The sequence below is a fragment of the Meleagris gallopavo genome, chromosome 2, assembly GCF_905368555.1.
Source record: "Meleagris gallopavo chromosome 2, MGAL_WU_HG_1.1, whole genome shotgun sequence".
Classification (NCBI taxonomy): Eukaryota; Metazoa; Chordata; class Aves; order Galliformes; family Phasianidae; genus Meleagris; species Meleagris gallopavo.
The window spans coordinates 65121674-65139671 of record NC_139405.1 but is presented as its reverse complement, the minus strand read 5'-3'; the positions used below and the strand labels follow the sequence as shown (position 1 = coordinate 65139671).

The 17998-nt window shown below is 43.5% G+C and overlaps 1 protein-coding gene across 6 annotated transcripts in view; it reads right to left on the bottom strand.

Annotated features, from left to right (window-relative positions):
* FYN (FYN proto-oncogene, Src family tyrosine kinase) overlaps nucleotides 1–17998 on the bottom strand; it is a 130558-nt gene that overhangs the window by 7303 nt on the left and 105257 nt on the right. For all 6 annotated transcript variants that reach the window (XM_085217465.1, XM_085217462.1, XM_085217467.1 and 3 more), the window contains 4 exons: nucleotides 14368–14547; nucleotides 12717–12793; nucleotides 12466–12619; nucleotides 4170–4301 (listed from right to left, as the gene is read on the bottom strand). In XM_085217465.1, the coding sequence (XP_085073591.1) occupies nucleotides 4170–4301; nucleotides 12466–12619; nucleotides 12717–12793; nucleotides 14368–14547 (543 nt within the window). The remainder of the gene's footprint in view (nucleotides 1–4169; nucleotides 4302–12465; nucleotides 12620–12716; nucleotides 12794–14367; nucleotides 14548–17998) is intronic.

Genomic DNA, 17998 nt, shown 5'->3' with positions numbered 1-17998 from the left:
TGTAATTCATAGAATCATAGAATCATTTAGATTGGAAAAGACCACTGAAAACCACTAGTCCAACCACAGACTCAACACCATCACACCCACTAACCCATGTCCCTAAGTGCCACGTCCATCCTTTTCTTGAAAACCTCCAGGGAGGGTGACTCCACCACTTCCCTGGGCAGCATCTAAAAATTAAGGCCTGAAATTCCCCAAATACTTCTCACATTCAAAACACCCACAAATCAAGGCTATCAAAATCTTTTTTTATCATTGCTGTAAATAAAGTATTATTTGCTTGCAGTAAGAGTTGCAACTCTGAGCTGCAGCATTTGTGAGTTGAGTTTTCCTCCTTACACAGAAACCCACCAAAGCTTATCTGTGTAATGTGCTGAGTGCACACCTCCCTCAAGTTCTTATCTACCACTCATGACGATGGTACCCATCACACTGGGTCAGGACGTGCGCTTGGCCCAACCCTTCTGGCCCCAAACTCCTGCAGTGATGAGGAGGCTGAACGCAGCTCCCCATGACCTGCAGCCCTGCTTGGAGTCCAAACTCAAAGACCAACTGGCTGGAGGCAGCAATATGGATACTGTCATGGTTGCTGTCACACTGGACATAAAACATAAATGCTTTTGCTGTGACAAGCGCAGCAAAAAACAGAAGGGGTAAGTCCAAAGATGCTTGGTTAGTGCAGCTGAAAATTTTGCCTATGCAAAAGGTAACATTAAATAAAAATAAAATCAGATTCTGACTACTGCTTGAGAAATGCAGCCTCCTACTCTTAAACTCCATTAAAAAGATACTAAAATCCAAAAGAAATTTGTGGAAAAAGAAACAGAATGAAAAAGGTTTACTAAGCAGATTACTTTTTAAACTTGGCTCCTCTTCTGCACATATCCAGCTTTTACTTCCCTACTATGGTAGTGAAAATAGAACCTCAACACCCAGAACAACTGTGCTGTCTTGTGAGAAGAATGAGAAAGCACTGTTATCACGGCAGTCCATTATCATTATGTCCACTGATAGAGAAACAGGCCTGGTCAGTCTTGCCTGTGGGAGCTATTAGGTCAGGGAGCAATGCTGGATCATGAACTCCAGCCTGATGTTCACCTCTGCCAGTAAAATCTTTATTGTTCATGTGTCCTACCTCTGCTCTGGCCTCTCTTCCAAAAAGAGGTCATTCATCTGGCTGAAATCTGGAGGGGAATGAATGCCAAGTCCCACTCCACTCACTAGTCCTGTTCCCCTCCTAGAAACTGCCTGCCTTCTCCCTGTGTTCTCTTTGATGTACTTCTCCCTCCTACATAAGCTTAAAACAATGCCTGATTCTTCAAGGCATGAGGTACTGTGCCCTGGAGGCATAGTTACCATCTCAGAATTAGGGTGCATGATAGAATCACAGAATTACAAAATATCCTGAGTTGGAAAGGGCTCGCGAGATCCTTCAAGTCCAGCATCAGCCAGGACCACCCAAAATTCAAGCACTATGTCTGAGAGTGTTGTCCAAATGCTGCTTGAATTCTTGCAGCTTGGGGCCGCGATCACCTTCTGGTGAAGAACCTTTTCCTCATCTCCTCTCCTGACACAGCTCCATGCCGTTCCCTCAGATCCTATTGCTGGTCACAATAGGGCTCAGTCCTGCCTCTTGGGGTGTTTGAACACTCATCTCTTCCTTCTTATGCAAGCCATGATGTGAAGGCAGGAAAAACCTTAGGTAAAGCTCTGACAGGGAGGGAGTGATGGTGATCACCAGAACGCTTATGGCCTTAAGGCTGAGTAGAGGCAGAAGCCATGGCAAGGGGGAAGGAGCCTAGTGTAGAGCTCAGGCAAGGTGTAAGCTAGGAGTACATGACCACATGACCAGTTGGTGAAAAAAAAATCTTTTACAGTGAGGGTGGTGAGGCACTGGAACAGTTTGCTAGAGATGTGGTTGATGCTCCGTCCCTGGAGACTTCTAAGGTGAGGATGGATCAGTCCCTTGACAACCTGCTCTAGCTGTGGTGTCCCTGTGCGCTGCAGGGAAGTTGGACTAGATGGCTTTCAGAGGTCCCTTCCAACTCTAAGGATTCTATGATTCTGTGATTCTATGAATTGTCAACTCTGTGCCATGTAACTCAAAAAAAAAGTTGATTTAGCTACTTGATGCCATTCTAGTGTGTCCAGAGGGGAATGAACCGGAAAGATTTTCAGTGTGTGAGGGCTTTATGCGGTGTGGGATGAAGGGGCAGGACAGTGCTAGAAGAGGAGAAACACTGCTAGTTGTCTTTGAAGTGTTCAGGCTGCCATGTAATAAAACTGTCCACATTTTCAGGACACAGACCAGGCCTGAGATTTCTGTCATGGATCCAACAAGAAGTCATATATTACAAGCATTTAAGTGCACATCCAGTGGCCTCCTTCTCCCACAAGGAGAAAAATGAACACTTGGGAAATGTATCTATCCTCTACTGACCTGGCTAACACAGTGTTCAATTATGGACCTGCGAGCTAACACAGGGCTCAGACAGTCACTTTTGCCTACAATAGTATTATTTCCTGTGTGTGTGTGTGTGTGTATCTACACTCATGCATGTGATTAAAAAAAAATGTCACTATGCACTGCTGCCCCATAAATGTAGAACTCAGCAAAAAAAAAAAAACAAACAAACAAGCCTTAACTCTGCCCTGGCTGGCAAGAGCCCCTCGACATCCATTCTGCTAGTACAGACCAGGAACATCCTCTTCCTGCATCAACTCAGGATCTCTGCTCACCCTAGAGAAGCAATGCCGTAGCAGCGAAGCCTTACACATCTTCTTTCTATCTTCAACCTTTGCACACAGTCCACGACTGCTCATTTAACCCTCAGTAACGCCCCTGAAAATCACTGTTCCCTGAGCCACTGCTGATAATCCACATAGCAAGAAGATCTTTGTCCCAGACACTGACACAAATATTGTGCAGAGGCAACACCCTGTTCTTCAATCATGCAGGGAACTGTGGGGCAGAGGGATTCATCTACCCCCCAGAAACACATAACCTCTCTTTCTTTTCCTTCATTCTCTTGGCACAGTCACAGCTTTGCTAAGCTGTTCTCTGCCATATTCCCATATTTCCATATTTCCTTCCCAATTATCAGCTGCTGACTCCTAGGAGCTAGTAAAGCTGAAATTTCTCAAAAAATTCTGGGAGTTCAAATTTGCTGAGCTCAGCTTTCTGAAGTGGCATGAAATACAAAAGGATAAATTGAACACCACCTTGATGCTTTTCCTGCTGTATTTGATGTATGGGCCTGACTGCTTGATAGTGGCAAGACTAGCAAACTGGAAATGCTCTAGGACACTTTCCACTAAGTCAGCTGCAATGCACACAGCCAAGGTTTCCTAGGAAGAAATTAAGAAGCAAAAATGCAGCTAGATGCTGTTATTAGTATCCGTGGTGATAAGTAAATGAAGGGATTAAATTCTTTTCCATGTAACACCTGCTTTCTCCTTACCTCCTTCCTTTTCACCTGAATGTCCCCAGTTTTCAGAGGACGCAGCAGAAGGCAAACCTTCTTTCTGCACAGGCAGATCCAATCACCCTGGCTACAAATCTTAATCCATGGGATACTTGGCAGTCTTTCAACAAAGAGTCATGGGGCCTCTGGTTCCCCCATGCAGAGAACCTGGCCCCTCTCTGACCCTGCCGTGAGCTCTGGCCTGCGCATTACACACTTTTTCTTTCCTTTCCATCCACGTCTAGCAAAAGGATTGAAATTTAAGAGTACGTAAAAAGGAGATTTGGTAATGCCAGACATCCAGACAGTCACCAGACCTTGTACAGATTCAGACTGACAGAACAAATACAGTAATGCTATTCTGGGAGTTTGTTGGTATTTTAAAGGGAACGCAAATGTGGAGAATGATTTTTTCTGGTATGCAGTTGTTTTACCTTGCTTTCATTATTTTGCTAGAAAGTAAATTAATTGAAAACAATTAAAAACATAGAAACCAGTTTGCTGGATTTCCTGTCCTCTTGTTCATGACCAACACTCACTGGCTTTCAGTCAGGACCACTTACTTCCAAGCATACACAGAACTTCTGCATGATAACCATCCTCCTTTGAGCCCAACGACAATAAGCACACATTCCAGTTTAAGCATATGGCTCATTCCCACTCTTCTCCCCCAGCAAGGCAGGGCTTGTATGGTTTTCTTACCTGGGTATGGCACTCTCCCTTTTGTTACCAGCTCTGTCAGTAGGATCCCAAAAGACCACACATCCGACTTGATTGTGAACCTTCCATACAATGCCGCTTCTGGTGCAGTCCATTTAATGGGAAACTTTGCACCTAGTGAAAGAAGAAATGAGTCTTAAACAGAATAGTGATGGAATCAAAGCACCAGTTTGCAGGCGACTGCTTTGTTCTGCAACACTTGCAGGGTGAAGAAGCAAGTATTAACAAACAGCTCCATGGGGTATGCTCCCAGAGGACAGTTGGGTGGAATGTGTAGGGCAAAAAGTCTTAGCAGGCAAGGGTGGGTTTGTCCCAAAAGAGGGCTATGATTTTAATTCAGATTTGAAGTTTTATATAAGAAAAATGGCATAAAATCCAATAAGCTCAATAAAATAGAAATTTGTTCTCCCAAAATGTTTCAAATCAACATTTCCCTGTGATATTTGCAGGTCACAGCATGTTGAATAGAAGTGAGATTTATTAGAAAGGTACCTCTTGGTTTCCCTGCTCAAGCTCAGCAAAATGCAAAACAAACAAACATGGTAAAAACATAAATTAAAGACAAACATAATATTTCATTAGAAACATGCAAGGCTTAAAATATAAGATTGCTACTTGAGATGCTTGGAGTGCAATGATGTCAAGGCACAACTGTGGCCTGTGATTTATAACTTGACAGTGTACTTTCAACTCCTGGCACTGAAGACTGTAGTGCCTTAAATACGTGCAGCCTAATGTGCTCATCCATCATCAGGGCTTGCAGGATCCAGTTGTGGTAAGGATGGTAAGATAACAAGCCTTTAAACTCTGATTTATTTGCTTTTCCGATCATTTACTGTTTTCTTAGGGAAAATATTTTCAGTATGACTTTAAAGAAAAAGTCTTGTGGTAATAATTAAGTCGTAGCATGTACGAAAAAATACGCAATCATTTCCCTGGTGCCTTGTATTAACATAAAGGCAAAAGAGTTGCATTGCTTACTGCGGATCCCTAGCGACAAACTCTCAAATTTTGAAGCATACTGACTTTGACTTCTCACCACCCTCTCATAAAAGCTCCTTTAGCTTTCAGGATGAGTGTAGAAATTGTAATGTGGACAAATGGCTCTTAGGGAATAAGTTATGGCACTGTTTACAGTTCCCTGCTGACACCATTTCTCCACCACATCCAGTGCTTGATGCTCTGTACTTCTACTCTATGCTGCAATCTGGGTTGGACCAAGAGTACAAAGCAGACGTGGCAATTCTCATTCCCTTACTTAGTAAAACATTAAATGTGATAACTTTTTTCCTATATTACATGTAATTGGTCCTAAGAGACAATATTACTCAGGAACAAATACCTTTTTTTCTAGTGAAAATTGCTGACACTCAAGTAAGTCCTCCTATATAAAAAGATGTAAGATAAAGAAAGCTTCAAATCCCTAATGCCTGAAGTTAGGGACATAAGGCTAGTTAAGCATCAGCACAACAGCGGTTGAATTTGCCAAGGTGCTGAAGGATTTGTGTGTGTCTCTTCACTTTCAAACAGCCTGCCTCTTATGTAGCCTCTACATTAGCTGATCTGCTGGAGCTACTATTCTTGTGCTCAGCTTTGTCCTCAGTCTCCCCAGCTAAAACTTCATGGGAATAATCTTGGTGTACAAGACTCAAAATTTACAGAACTTCTTCTCTTGAAGTCCATCTGGGCTGTGATGTCTGAGGTCTCTGCAGCAGCCTGCCATCTCTGGAACTCTGTCCTTGACCGTGGCCTGACAGCACTGGTAGCCCTGTGGTACTGGATGAGCTGGGACTGGCATATCCTGGGGCTACACAACACTTTCCAATCCCCAGAAAACCTGCAGACTGCATGTATCTGGGGGGTATTCCTTAGATCTGTAGGCATGTCATGAACATGAGGACTAATGTCCCTCTGTCCTCACACATATTGCAGCTGGGATAGCACACAAATACTATTCTAACTGAATGAAGCCTGAAAGCCTGGATAGGGTCTGATCATGTGTGAGATGACCAAGCCTGAAGGTCTGCTTGTTTGCTTGGTGTACATAATTTATTCAACAATTTCTTTCCTTCTTTCTTCTTTTTCTTCTTCCTTTTTTTTTTTGTTTGTTTTTTTGTTTGTTTTTGTTTTTGTTTTTGATCAGCTGTGTTTCCCTGAGAGGCTGAGACCTTCTGCTTCCCAGAGATGAACCAGATGACCTTCATCCAGAGGTCCTTTCCAACTTCAGCCATCCTGTGATCCTGTTCTTGGCACTCAGATAGAAAGATAGCATTAAAAAAGTCATCTTTGGAGGAAAGAAAGTCTCCTTTGAGGCCAACTGCCCCAGTGTTTTCACCCTGCTGCTGTTGTGGCATGAGGAGGTGACTCTATGGTATGTTGAGGTGTCATGGGAAGATAGGAAAACAGGTGAGAAGGGGGGCACAATTCCAGCATATCATTTTTACAGAGAGCTAGAGCAATGTAAGCCCCACTGCTGGAGAAGACAAAAAAATTATGCTGTTGATTTTTCTGATGGCAGGGTGACTACTTGTTACATTGCTATGTTGCCTCTACATCAGGGGTCCTATCTAGACCAATTTATACATAAATCACTGCATTCTTTGCAGTGTTTCCTGAACCTCAGTTTGAAGATATAGATAGAAGGAGAGGAGGGAGAGGTTGGCAGAGAGGCCACCTGACTCCTGGTTTTCTAGCTCCGCAAGGCATGCTGGAGGCCAGATGGACAAGAGCATCCCATAGAAAACTTGTATAACAGAGCCCTAATTAAGGGAAAGTGGAAACCAGGTAGGATGTGCCAGTTCTCACAGCTGTAGTTTTAATGCATGCAGTGCCATAGACCTAAAAGGTCACACACAGCTTGCTTAGAACAAGGACACGTGACGGCAAAGGGTAAGGAACCCTCTGAGCACCACCACAAGATACATATGCTTGCACAGGAGCTCAAACAGCTGGCAGTATTGCTGATGCAGCGTGCAGGATCCCATCACACCAACACTTTGACTAAATGGACCCCTTGCCTTGGGGACACAGGGCACTTCTTTGAAAACACAAAACCCACAAAATGTGTTGAGCACCACTCCGAAGCCAAATTGCTGCTCCTTTTGCTCAGCATGCCTCCTGGCAGGCACACAGCCCCTGTGCTCACCCTGTCCCCAGCATGGTGGTTAGGAAAAGCAGCCCCAGCCCAGCTTATTAAATATGCTGACTACATGCTGCATGCAAATTACAGCATCAGATCACCAGATAAAATGCATATTAGTGACAAGCATGTTAATAAATCCGATAAGCCAAATTACCCCATCTGACAATGCAGCCTATCTGCCACTTTCAAGGCAGATTTTACATTGCTGGGAGGGATCTCTCTTTTTATTTTTTGCAGGAACACATTGTATTACTAGCAGGTCAGTAACTCTGTCTGTACAAATTGCTCTCACACCACATTCCTGGGTCAGGATAGCCTGTCTTTGCCCCAGAGCAAGATCTTCTTCTGTGGCTTTTATCTCCATGCCTTTTTGAAACGTTTCAGCAAGGGAAAAGTCTTTTTTGGGTCTCTGTTCTGCACGGACGTGCAGCATGCCAAGGCTTCAGGCACAATGCAGGGTCAGATGCTGGCCCTACCCTGGGGCATTTCTGTGAGCCCAAGTGCTGCTCTGCCCAGTACTTGCACCTGGGGGCTTGTGAGCTAAAGGAAGCAGCCTCTGCTGCTGCTTCAGGTTCTCCTCAGCCCCAAGCGAGGCTTTGTCATGAGGAGCAGAGGGGGCCGAGATAACTGAGCAACTCCAAATGCAGCTCCTAGTATGGTTTCTTCTGAGGCCTGTGAAAATCCCTCAGAGCTCAGTTGTTCAGATCTCAATCTCGACAAACCAGAAAGCTCCGCAATGAATGCCCCAGAGTCACTGCTGCATTTCCTAGAAATGCTACGAAGCTGCTGCCTGTTGTAACCTTTAAAACCAAGCCCAGCACACCCAGTGCCAGAATCTATGAGTGTGGGAACCCCTGGATGAGCAGCTGGGGAGCACAACTCAGCACCACATTGCTCCCGAGGCTGAAAAGAGAAGGCTACAAAGGGTAAAACTGAAATGCTGAAGTAAGCATGTAACAGGAAACGAGTCAGCCTTGGTAGGCGATGGGGTGTGCTGTGTGGGAGGGACCGCGCAATTGCATTTTTTGTGCTGTGAGAACTAATGTGAAATTACAAGCATGGCAAAACATCAAGAGCCAAAGGCAGGCTCCCCAGGCTGACCCCTCTGCAGGAATCGGGGAACGAGAGGTACAAGTGCGGGTGGGCCCAAACACAGCCCTAGCCCTCCCCCGACCCTGTAAAGCTCCTTGCTAGGGGGCAGAAGGCACCTCTGCTACCTCTCCAGGATCTGGGGTTGCTGCTGAGAAGCAGGAGCTGTCCTCTCCTGCCTGCTCTTCGACACTGAGTGAGGGCAAAGGACCGGGCGCTGCAGCTGGTGGTGCAACCAATTGCCAACACCAGCGCCCGATCAACTGACAAGTGGTAAGCCCAGGGAGAGAGTGGCAGAGGGAAGCAGTGCCTGCTCTTTTCTAGGAAACAAAAATAAGAAGCATCACTGGTTTCTGAGCAAGGCAGGAAGGAGATATTTCTAAGCACTGAGGAGGCAAAAGTGATCCAAAAGTTTACAAACATGTATGAGAGCTCCCAGAATAGACCTGACTTGTCTGGAAGGCATCAGAAAGATTCTTAATGTTTCATGTGTGCTTGGAGCAGCATTATTGCAAGCTCTGCCAGTGAGTGCAGTAGAAACATTGCCTGGAAAATAAATGCTCTTTTTGTATTAAGGCAATTCAAATTTGTATCAGTTGCTACAGCTGTGAATAGTAACAGCTCTTCCCCAGCAGCTCCATGGAGCACTCAGCACAACAATGCCATGTGCTTGGCCCAGACCCTGCAGAGCTGCAAACCAGATCAGTGCAGGGTAGCAGAGCTGCATGGGAAATCCTGTGCGTACGGGTGAGGAGAAGTTTCTCTCTATCCCACAGAGCACCAAGAATGCCAGGGGTTGCCCTGCAAGGCTAACACAGGCATCATCGCTATGGAAGCACACAAGACTGAATATGCCCAACGCTGTTTGTGGGGGAAAAAGATGTTGCAACAGCGACAGCCAGAACGGCCAAGCCCTGATGGGGTGGACTGCAGTAAGTTCACTGCCATAGCCTTTAAAATGGGCGTCACTTTAATAGCATGTTTTTTTCCCTTTGATTACTCACTTCCTCTAAGAGTAAGAGGAGCCAAATGTTCATTACAAGCCAAGAACTTTTTTTGGTGTGCATTATTTAATGGCAGCACATAGCTGCTGGTCACACACTTTAAATCATTAGCGGTGTGACTGTCTCTTTCCTTCCTGCCAATTGCTGAGAAATGGCAGTGCAGACAACAAACTGCTTTTTATTTACCTCTCTTAAATCAGGAGCAGTCAGACCTCCTTTGTTCAAACCAAAAAGAAAATAAACCGGTCGGTGAAACGTTACCACCAGGCTGAGTAATACCCACACAGGTTCAGGAATCCTGCACTCTAACCCGCTGGAGCTCAAAGCATCCCCATCTGTTTCCTTTCAAAATATTTAATCGGAGGCAGAAGTGACAGTGGGGGAAGGGAGCTGGAGATCAAGCGAGGCCGGAGAAAGCCAGCCCTTCCCCAGACCGACAACAAGCTCCCTGCTAACTCACTTACAAGCCATGAGGAGGAAGACTGCTGCAGAGAGAGTGACCAAAGGCTTTAATCTTCAGATTTCATAAGGCAAAACATTTCCTCTCTCCCACAGGAGCTGCCAGTCTACAGCACTCCCCACCCCCTTCCCTCCACCAGCCAGGTTCTCCTCCCATGTCAGAATTCCCAGTGAAGCAGCGATCAGCCAGATAAACAGAACGGTCCCCAGATGCATCCCCTCAGAGGCTGAAGTAATAGGTCATGGGAAACAAGCAAAGACAACCGTTTCCTTCTGATACTGTGGTCGCCACCAAGCAGTGCTCAAAACCGAAGCCGAACTGAACAAACAGGATTGAATTTCACTTAAGAGAAAAATTCCAGTGGCATTTTAGAAGCTGTGTTTCTTCCTCGATAAATTAAAGGTCCTAGGCTCAACCCTGGCTGCCCGCCTGCCTTGGAAGCCAGATGAACTGCAATTCTGTAAATTGAGAATAGGTTGCATGGCCAGAAGTGCACTCCTCCCAAAAACAAGTTACCAATTAAGAAAGGGTGAAAAAATCATCACTGAAAGGGGGGAAACATTTCTACAAGATGTCTGTGATTGCAACTCTTTGGGTCCCCATTCCAAAGTCCCCTGTGGTCCTGAAGAAGTTCAGCCTGATCTCAGTACAGGGAAGAAGTATGGTCCATTGCCTTGAAGTACGAACAAATTTGAGTGACTTCTCCCCACGTGCACCACAAGATAGTACCATGCACACTGGGGTCAGGTCTCCGCAGTGTCAGTGACACAGGCTGAATGCCAGGCCTTTTCCATGATCTAAGAGATTTCACAGTGAAAGAAGGGCAGGGCATGTCTACCACTATGGTCCCTCTCCCTGCTAGTCCTGACATTTTACTTTCTGCAGCTCAAAGATTTCCCACCAAAAATCCAGTAACTTATTGTCTTAAACAATCTGAGCTCTTCCTCAACGTTGCTCATGCAGGTTTTCAAGGATTGCTAACATGTAAAGAGAACAGAACTATTTGAGAGATTTAAACCAGGAAGCAAACAGGTCATCAGAGGATTTCCTAGGGATCATGAGCTTGAAGAGATTTGGCCAGAAGTAGGTTACATACTTGTCTATTCAAACAAATAATTAGTCATGTCAAACTATACATTGGGCCGTTTCCAAAGAGAACAAAAGGCATGGCAGTAAAACAGACAGAAATGGAGATACTACAGAAAACAGTTTCAAAGCCATTTTACAGACTGGATCTGGCTGCCTTTTTCAAGATAAACCCTTCTTGTTTTGCAGAGGGGAGGGGCCAGGACGCAGCTTTCTGTCCAGCAGAGCTTGCACTGTTATTACTCTAGGGGGAATGACATGAAGCCTATTTTTGCAAGCAAGGAGCAATTCTCACCCTCAGGTTCCACTCAGTAGCACTCAACTCTGCATTAGTACCTACAGCATGTTCCTTGAGGACCCCCACAAAATAATCAGGGCTTGCCTCCTGAATGAAGCCAGCAACTGTTAGTGTGGATGCAGCCTGCATTCCCCATCCCTGTGGCTAGGTGCTGCTGATTAAGAGGGTTGTGATCAATGGGAGCACGCCTGCTCTCTGGAAAATGTCTTACTCTGTCAGCACTTGAAAGTTACAGAAAGAGGTTAGCTCTTTCCTAAGAGCTGATCTGCTAATAAAAGGGACTTCAGTTAAGAGAAAAATCTTGCAATAGGAAGGAGTAAATGTAGGTTATGAAGGTGCATTTAGCTAAACCTTGCTTTCTTATGACATGAAACACAGTTTAATGAGGTGGTCTCTGGCTTCAGAACTGAGAATGGACAGAGTGGTATTTACTGACACATATTAAGCAAGAACTACCAGTGTACTGCCAGCAGAAAGAGAACAAAACTGTAGTTCTGCAAACTTGGATCAACATCTGACAACCAAGCATGACTTGTAAAGAACAACTAACTACAAAGAGGCTGTGTCATGGCTCAATCTGAGCACACGCACACATGCTTTTTTAAAAAGCTACAATACTATTTGATTTGTTTTTGCAGCCTGTCAGTTGTGAGTGGTGCCCAGCACTCTATGTGGAGCTGGAAAATGGCTTTCCTGTTAAAGTAACTTTTTAAGTTCTCAGAGAGACAGCTCTACTGCATAAAAACATGATTCTCAGATTTCTTTGACCAGTCAAAATAAAGAAAATAAGAATAGCACAGCAGTGTTGATAGTGGTTAGCAAAACCTAGAGGGCACATCATTAAAGAAGTAGCTGACGTAGCCCGTCTTGGGTTATTCTATTCAGGCTTTATAGCATGGGAAGTAAAATATCAGCTTTGTTGTGGCACCACTAGGACCTCATCATTACTGTCACTTCACCCACCTGTGCTCCTCCTATTCATTACTTTTCCTTAAAAAACTGACCAACATGAAACAAAGACAACTGATCACATATTCTCTGCAGAATGTGCTGTCAGCAGTGGAGTTTTCTGGACCAGCACATAACGTGTCTTCAGGATTTATGAAAGCAACTCCAAAGCATAGGAGAGAGAGTTTTTTAAAATGATGTTCTCCTATCAGAAAAACAACGCTCAGTGCTATTCCTGCTGTTGCACCTACCTTGTCTTGCTGTATATTCATTGTCTTCGATCAGCCTTGCTAATCCAAAGTCAGCAATCTTGCATATTAATCCATTCCCCACCAGAATGTTTGCAGATCGCAGATCTCTGTGTATGTAATTCATTCGTTCAATATATGCCATTCCTGCAGCTACCTGTGTAAAACACAATCAAATGCATTTTAAAAGGAAGTCAAACATCCGTGAGCTTTGAAATATGCACACCTAAGTGCTCAACACTCTGAAGACAGACCTGAGCTGCCATGTCCACTAAGTTTGGTAGCTTCAGAGCTCTTCCTTCTCCATCTTTTAAGAAATCTAGTAAGCTCCCTGTAAATGCAGAGATGACACAATACAGAAATGTTAGGGAAACAATGGCTATTCATCAGGTTGGAGGTGCAACGATATGTGCAATATAAAATAGAACAGTGCTTTGAGTTCAAGTGGACAGTTTCAGAAAAAAAACCCAACAAAACAAGCAAACAAAAAACCTGGTATTTTAAAATTCTCCTATTGTACTTGTTTCAGTTGGCTGTAAGATTGCCTTGCAGAAGTCTATGTCACTAGTCTAAAGAAAACTGTAGGGAAAAGAAAGTTGTTTTTAATTTTCCTGATTGTTACTAAGAAAGCTGATCTTTCCTCACATTTTCAGTGCTCTTTGAAACTGCATACTTGCTGCTCTCAAAAGGCCTCAGGTCACTAAAAAGCGACAGTCTGGTTCCAAGCCTCACAAGCTATGGAAAAAGTCAGATCCTGGCTCAACCTCCTCCAAAAGAAAGATCAGTCTGAAGCCTTGTAAGTCTAAATGTGCTAGCATTAAGAGGCTAATTTTCCTTAGAAAATTAGTAACTACACTATTTTTAGCCATCCTTCTCTAGGCAACAAACAACTAACTGTGGCATGAACTATGAATTTTAGAAGACCACTATGCAAAACTAGAGAAGACCAAACAGGTCAAATGGAAATGATTTTAGCAAAAGCAATATGCACATAACTTCCACGTGAGAAGGAAAGCAAGGAGGCTCCCTGTAGCTTTTAAAAATCTGCAGCTTCACAATCTTTTACTTAAACAGAGAAGTGTGGCAGTCTCCTTTAAACAAGGTCAGTGAACTGGTTTAACAAATAAGGGGAAAAGACAGATGATTAGGCCTTTTTCCCCTGATAAATCCTGAGCCTCAAGCTCAGAACCAAACATAAAATGGCACAGTAAAAACTAGTAAACTAAGCCAAAATAAACCATGTATTTCAGAAGATTTTTGAGAAGTTGTTTTTTTTAAAAGGAAAAAGCACATGCTTGTCATTGAGACATATGATTAAAATGTGAGTTAGTCAGTGCTTGGATGCCCCTGAGGAGGGAGGTGGGCAGGCACCTGCCAGGAAAATAAAAATCAACTCCAAATAGACTGAAAAAATGTACTGAAAATTTCAGTGTATTCTCCAATGTACAATGAAACTTCCCTGTGAGAACTTACGTTTCCTATTTGGTTTCTTTGCTTTTCCAAAACAAGCAGATTTTTTGCCCTGCTCTCAGCACCCCTGCTGGAGATCTGATGGAGCTAAACGTTTTCTTTTTCTGGTTTTACTACATTGTTACCAGTTAGGTAGCTTAAAGAAAAAGAGAAGAGAGGAGGTGGAAGGGAAGGGGAAGGAGAAGTGGAAGGAGAACAGGAAAGTGAAAAGAATCTAGCACAAATTTTCTTAATGTGTTTCTTGCTTGTGTATCTAGGTGATTTTAGGCTTTCAGTCCTATGCAGTTGAATGACAGTTTTCCTGAAGCCAGAAGTGAATTTAGCTTCGTGTTCACCCTTTCCTTCCTCACACACTGTTCAGGCATCACACTGCACCTCCCTCTGAGCTTCATAAAAAAAATGTATTGCAATCAATGGCAGCAGCTCTAGCTTCACCTTTGCTCATGTACTCTGTGACAATATAGATGGGTTCTTCAGACACCACAGCATAAAGCTGGACCAGTTTGTCATGTTTTAGCTTCTTCATGATTTGGGCTTCCTCCAAGAATGATTCTGGAGACATAGTGCCAGGCTTCAGAGTCTTGATAGCCACTTTAGTATTTCCATTCCATGTACCTAAAAGCACAGACACATAGTAAGATTGAACAGCTTCTATTCATTTTTCTGACCGATATCTAATGTAACGGAGGAGTAAGCTGGCAAGGACACAATACTACTTTTGCAAGTGTGGTTTCATATTTTGCCTTTCCATTTGTTTTCCTCTCATGCCTCCCTCATATTTTAGTCTTTTTTGGTTATACAAAAAAATAATACTCCCACTGGCACTGGGGCATGATCTCTCACGCCTTACTCAGACAATGCTTCCAGTGGTGTCCACTGAAACCTCCTCTGAGTAAGAAACTCGGGATTGCTGAAATCTATCTGTATGCATGTCCCTCTTAACAAGTAATGACTCCAGACAACAACACGGTTCCACTCATAGATTTGGATAACAGAACTGGCTAAAGCCAGAACTTTCCATTTGCAAGACATTTTAACTTTTTTTTTTTTTTCCTGAATTACAGGAAAAAATATATATAAGAAAAATTCCCAAGCAACAAATTCTGAATCAATTTCATTTCAGAAACACGGGCCTGTTTCCAAACCAAAATGAGTCTTTGTTCTTCTCCTCCTCACTCCTGGAAGCCCAGCAGCTGCTGACTGAAAACTCAGAGGCTCCTGCTCCCCTCACCCCACCTCCCAGCCCCTCTGCAGCACCTCACAGCAGGCAGCAGGGCTGCAGACATGCCAGAGCTGCTCCCAAGGGGCTGGGTGCTCCTTGAGCCTCACACCAGCCCTGGGACAGGGAGAACCAAAAAGATGTATAGGTCAGAACTGCTGGAGTGCAGTGCCATGGGGTGAGGGCATGGAAGGGCAAGCACCTGGCTCTGGACCCCAGAAGCCTGCACAAGGCCCTGAATAGAGATGGGATTTCCTTGGGGGGCAGGACAGATAGCAAAGAAAAGTAGTTCTGGTAGTTCCTGGACCAGGCTTCCCAGAAGCTTGCTTCAGAGGCAAGGCTGACATGGATCTGAGCTACCAGGAGCCTGCGGAAAGGGCTGCAGCCACCAGCCCCAGAGGTGCAGGATCCCCAGCAGCTTGCTCTGTCAGCTGGCAGAAGTCCAGGTGTGTCAGCTATGTGTTTTCATGCAGTCTTTTGGAGCTGACAGACACGCACAGAACTATGCCTGTTCAGAAAAATTCTTGTCTCTCTTTGCTGATAAATTCACTGACACAGTACTATGGTAACAGGAGCCAAATGGAATAGAAGCAATGGTAAATGCTTCTTAAAAATAGTAAATGCTAATTTAAAAATATCTTGAAAAGTATTTCTTTTTTAATGCAGCTACAAGCAGTCCAGACTTTCCTCGTCAGTTCTCTACATAGCACTATGACAGTGCATCTTTCAGTCTGGATCTCAAAGATCCCATATAGAATGTGATCTGTTGATGGGAAGCTGCTGTTTCACAAGGCAGGAGAACAACACTATGTGACTTCAGATATTAATAGCACCAGGTAAAATCTACTCCTCTGCACATGAGCATGAAAATAGCAGAAGGTGTACACAGTACATTGAATATTTGGGCTAAAATATAGTTAACATGTATTTGTTAAAAGCACATCAACAATCAGTTACTGGCTCAGCCCCCGTACAGGGGCAGACTAATACAAAACACCCTGATTGTGAGCCTTTTGCAGCCTGCCAGGCTTAAATGAGCTAGGTTGCTTTCTGTGCAGTCAGCTCTCAGCTGCTGTCTCACCTAGGGGACATTCAGGAGGCAGGGGAGAAGAGGTGGGGGAGCTGCTCTGAATGCTGCTTTTCATTTTCTTGACCACTCCTGCAGCAACACACTGTATTGCTTAAGGAGGTTTTGAGATGCGTATTAGCCAAAAGTGTGCAGTGCAAGTTTGTTTTTTTACTTCTGCCAGCTCACTGCCAAGTGCTGTGACCACTGCTAATGCTGGAGTAAAGTCCTGAGCACCTAAGGCAGGCTCCTGAGCTCCTGGTTTCACCCAGTCCTTCAAAGTACAGCTGAAGCAAGGCTTTGCTTCAGTAGTGCTAATGTGCAAGCTAAGAAGGATGCAGTTTCACCTTCTGATTTCAAGCAGAGCTGCCAAAATCTTTTCCAATGAGTGAGATGAAGCATGTCCTGTAGGGAGACACTGAGACACAGACCTGCAGAACAGTCTCTGTCACTTGCAGAAGTGCCATCAGTTATACAAACTGTGGTGGAAACCGAGCCTCATGGAAACAAGGGTTTTTGTTACTGACATTCATACACTACGATTTTACCTGGCGTGTTCATGAGATTAACTGTGTATTTGTTTGTTTTGTCTTGATAAAAAAAACCTGAGCTTCATTCTATTACCACGAAATGCTTTCAGTAGTTGTATTTTAAATATTTTTCCAAACATATTCAGTTGTTAAAAAAAGAAAATTAAATAAAAAGGGTTAACTTATTCTCCCATCCAGATTTCAGTTTGAATTGTTACATTTTCTTGTTTTGCTTTGATATTTTTATATCTCATAGAAAATTAGCTAACTTTCATTAGCGGAGACCTTCCTCTGAACTCCTCCTGCAGGTGGTTAGCTACCACTTAATGCATTTTTTATCATTTTTACTGTGTTAATATGTTCCAATTCAGTAATACTTCACGGCTGTTAACATATTTTTACTATATATTAAGAAAAATAATGTCACAACTGTAATAACATTTTCCCATATCTGACAGATATTTGGTATTGGTACTTGGCACTTTATTTCTCATCGTTGATTTTTTTCTAAATTGCATTTGCTGCTTTAGCTTATTTTAACAGTTTAAGATCTATGGCACATAAAAGGTGACCACTAAGTATTAACATCAACTTGAAAGTCTAACAGGTATTCAAGATGGAAAACAAGGAAGTGAAACTGCAGTTATCTGGGGATGCTAATATAAAACACAGTTGGCTGTGTTTTTTTTCTTTTTCTTTTCTTTTCTTTTTTTTTTTTTTTCAATAGGTCAACTGCATTCTATAAATTTCAGAGACTTGCTGCCATGCTCCTTGCTGTAGTCTTGAAACGGAAAACAGCTGCAAGAGCCCAGGAGAGCCCACTGGTTATTTTGGTTTTACATTCTTTGTGTCACTGCAACAAAAAGAATGACCACACTCCTCCACCAATGTGAAGTAAAGTAAGCAACATATGGTGATTCTTCATTTGAATGAAATATTCTAAGATGCTAAACAGAGTGCAATTTGGCACAAAAATTGAGCCCACCTCTCATTAAACGGCCACTATATTGTGTTTAAATGCTACATCTATAATAAGAGTTATATATTTTTTTAATTACTATTGTTTTGTAGTCATTAAAAGAATGAGGCCCATGTAGAAGGGAGTATTAAGTAAAGCTGGCAAATGGGCAGAAAACAATGTCAGTGGATTTGGAAAATGTCAGTATTTCTGGACTTCAAAGTGTGGGTTCAGCTGGGCTGGGCAAGTCTTGACACTATTGTCCCTGGTCTCTATATCGAGTCACAGGCTTC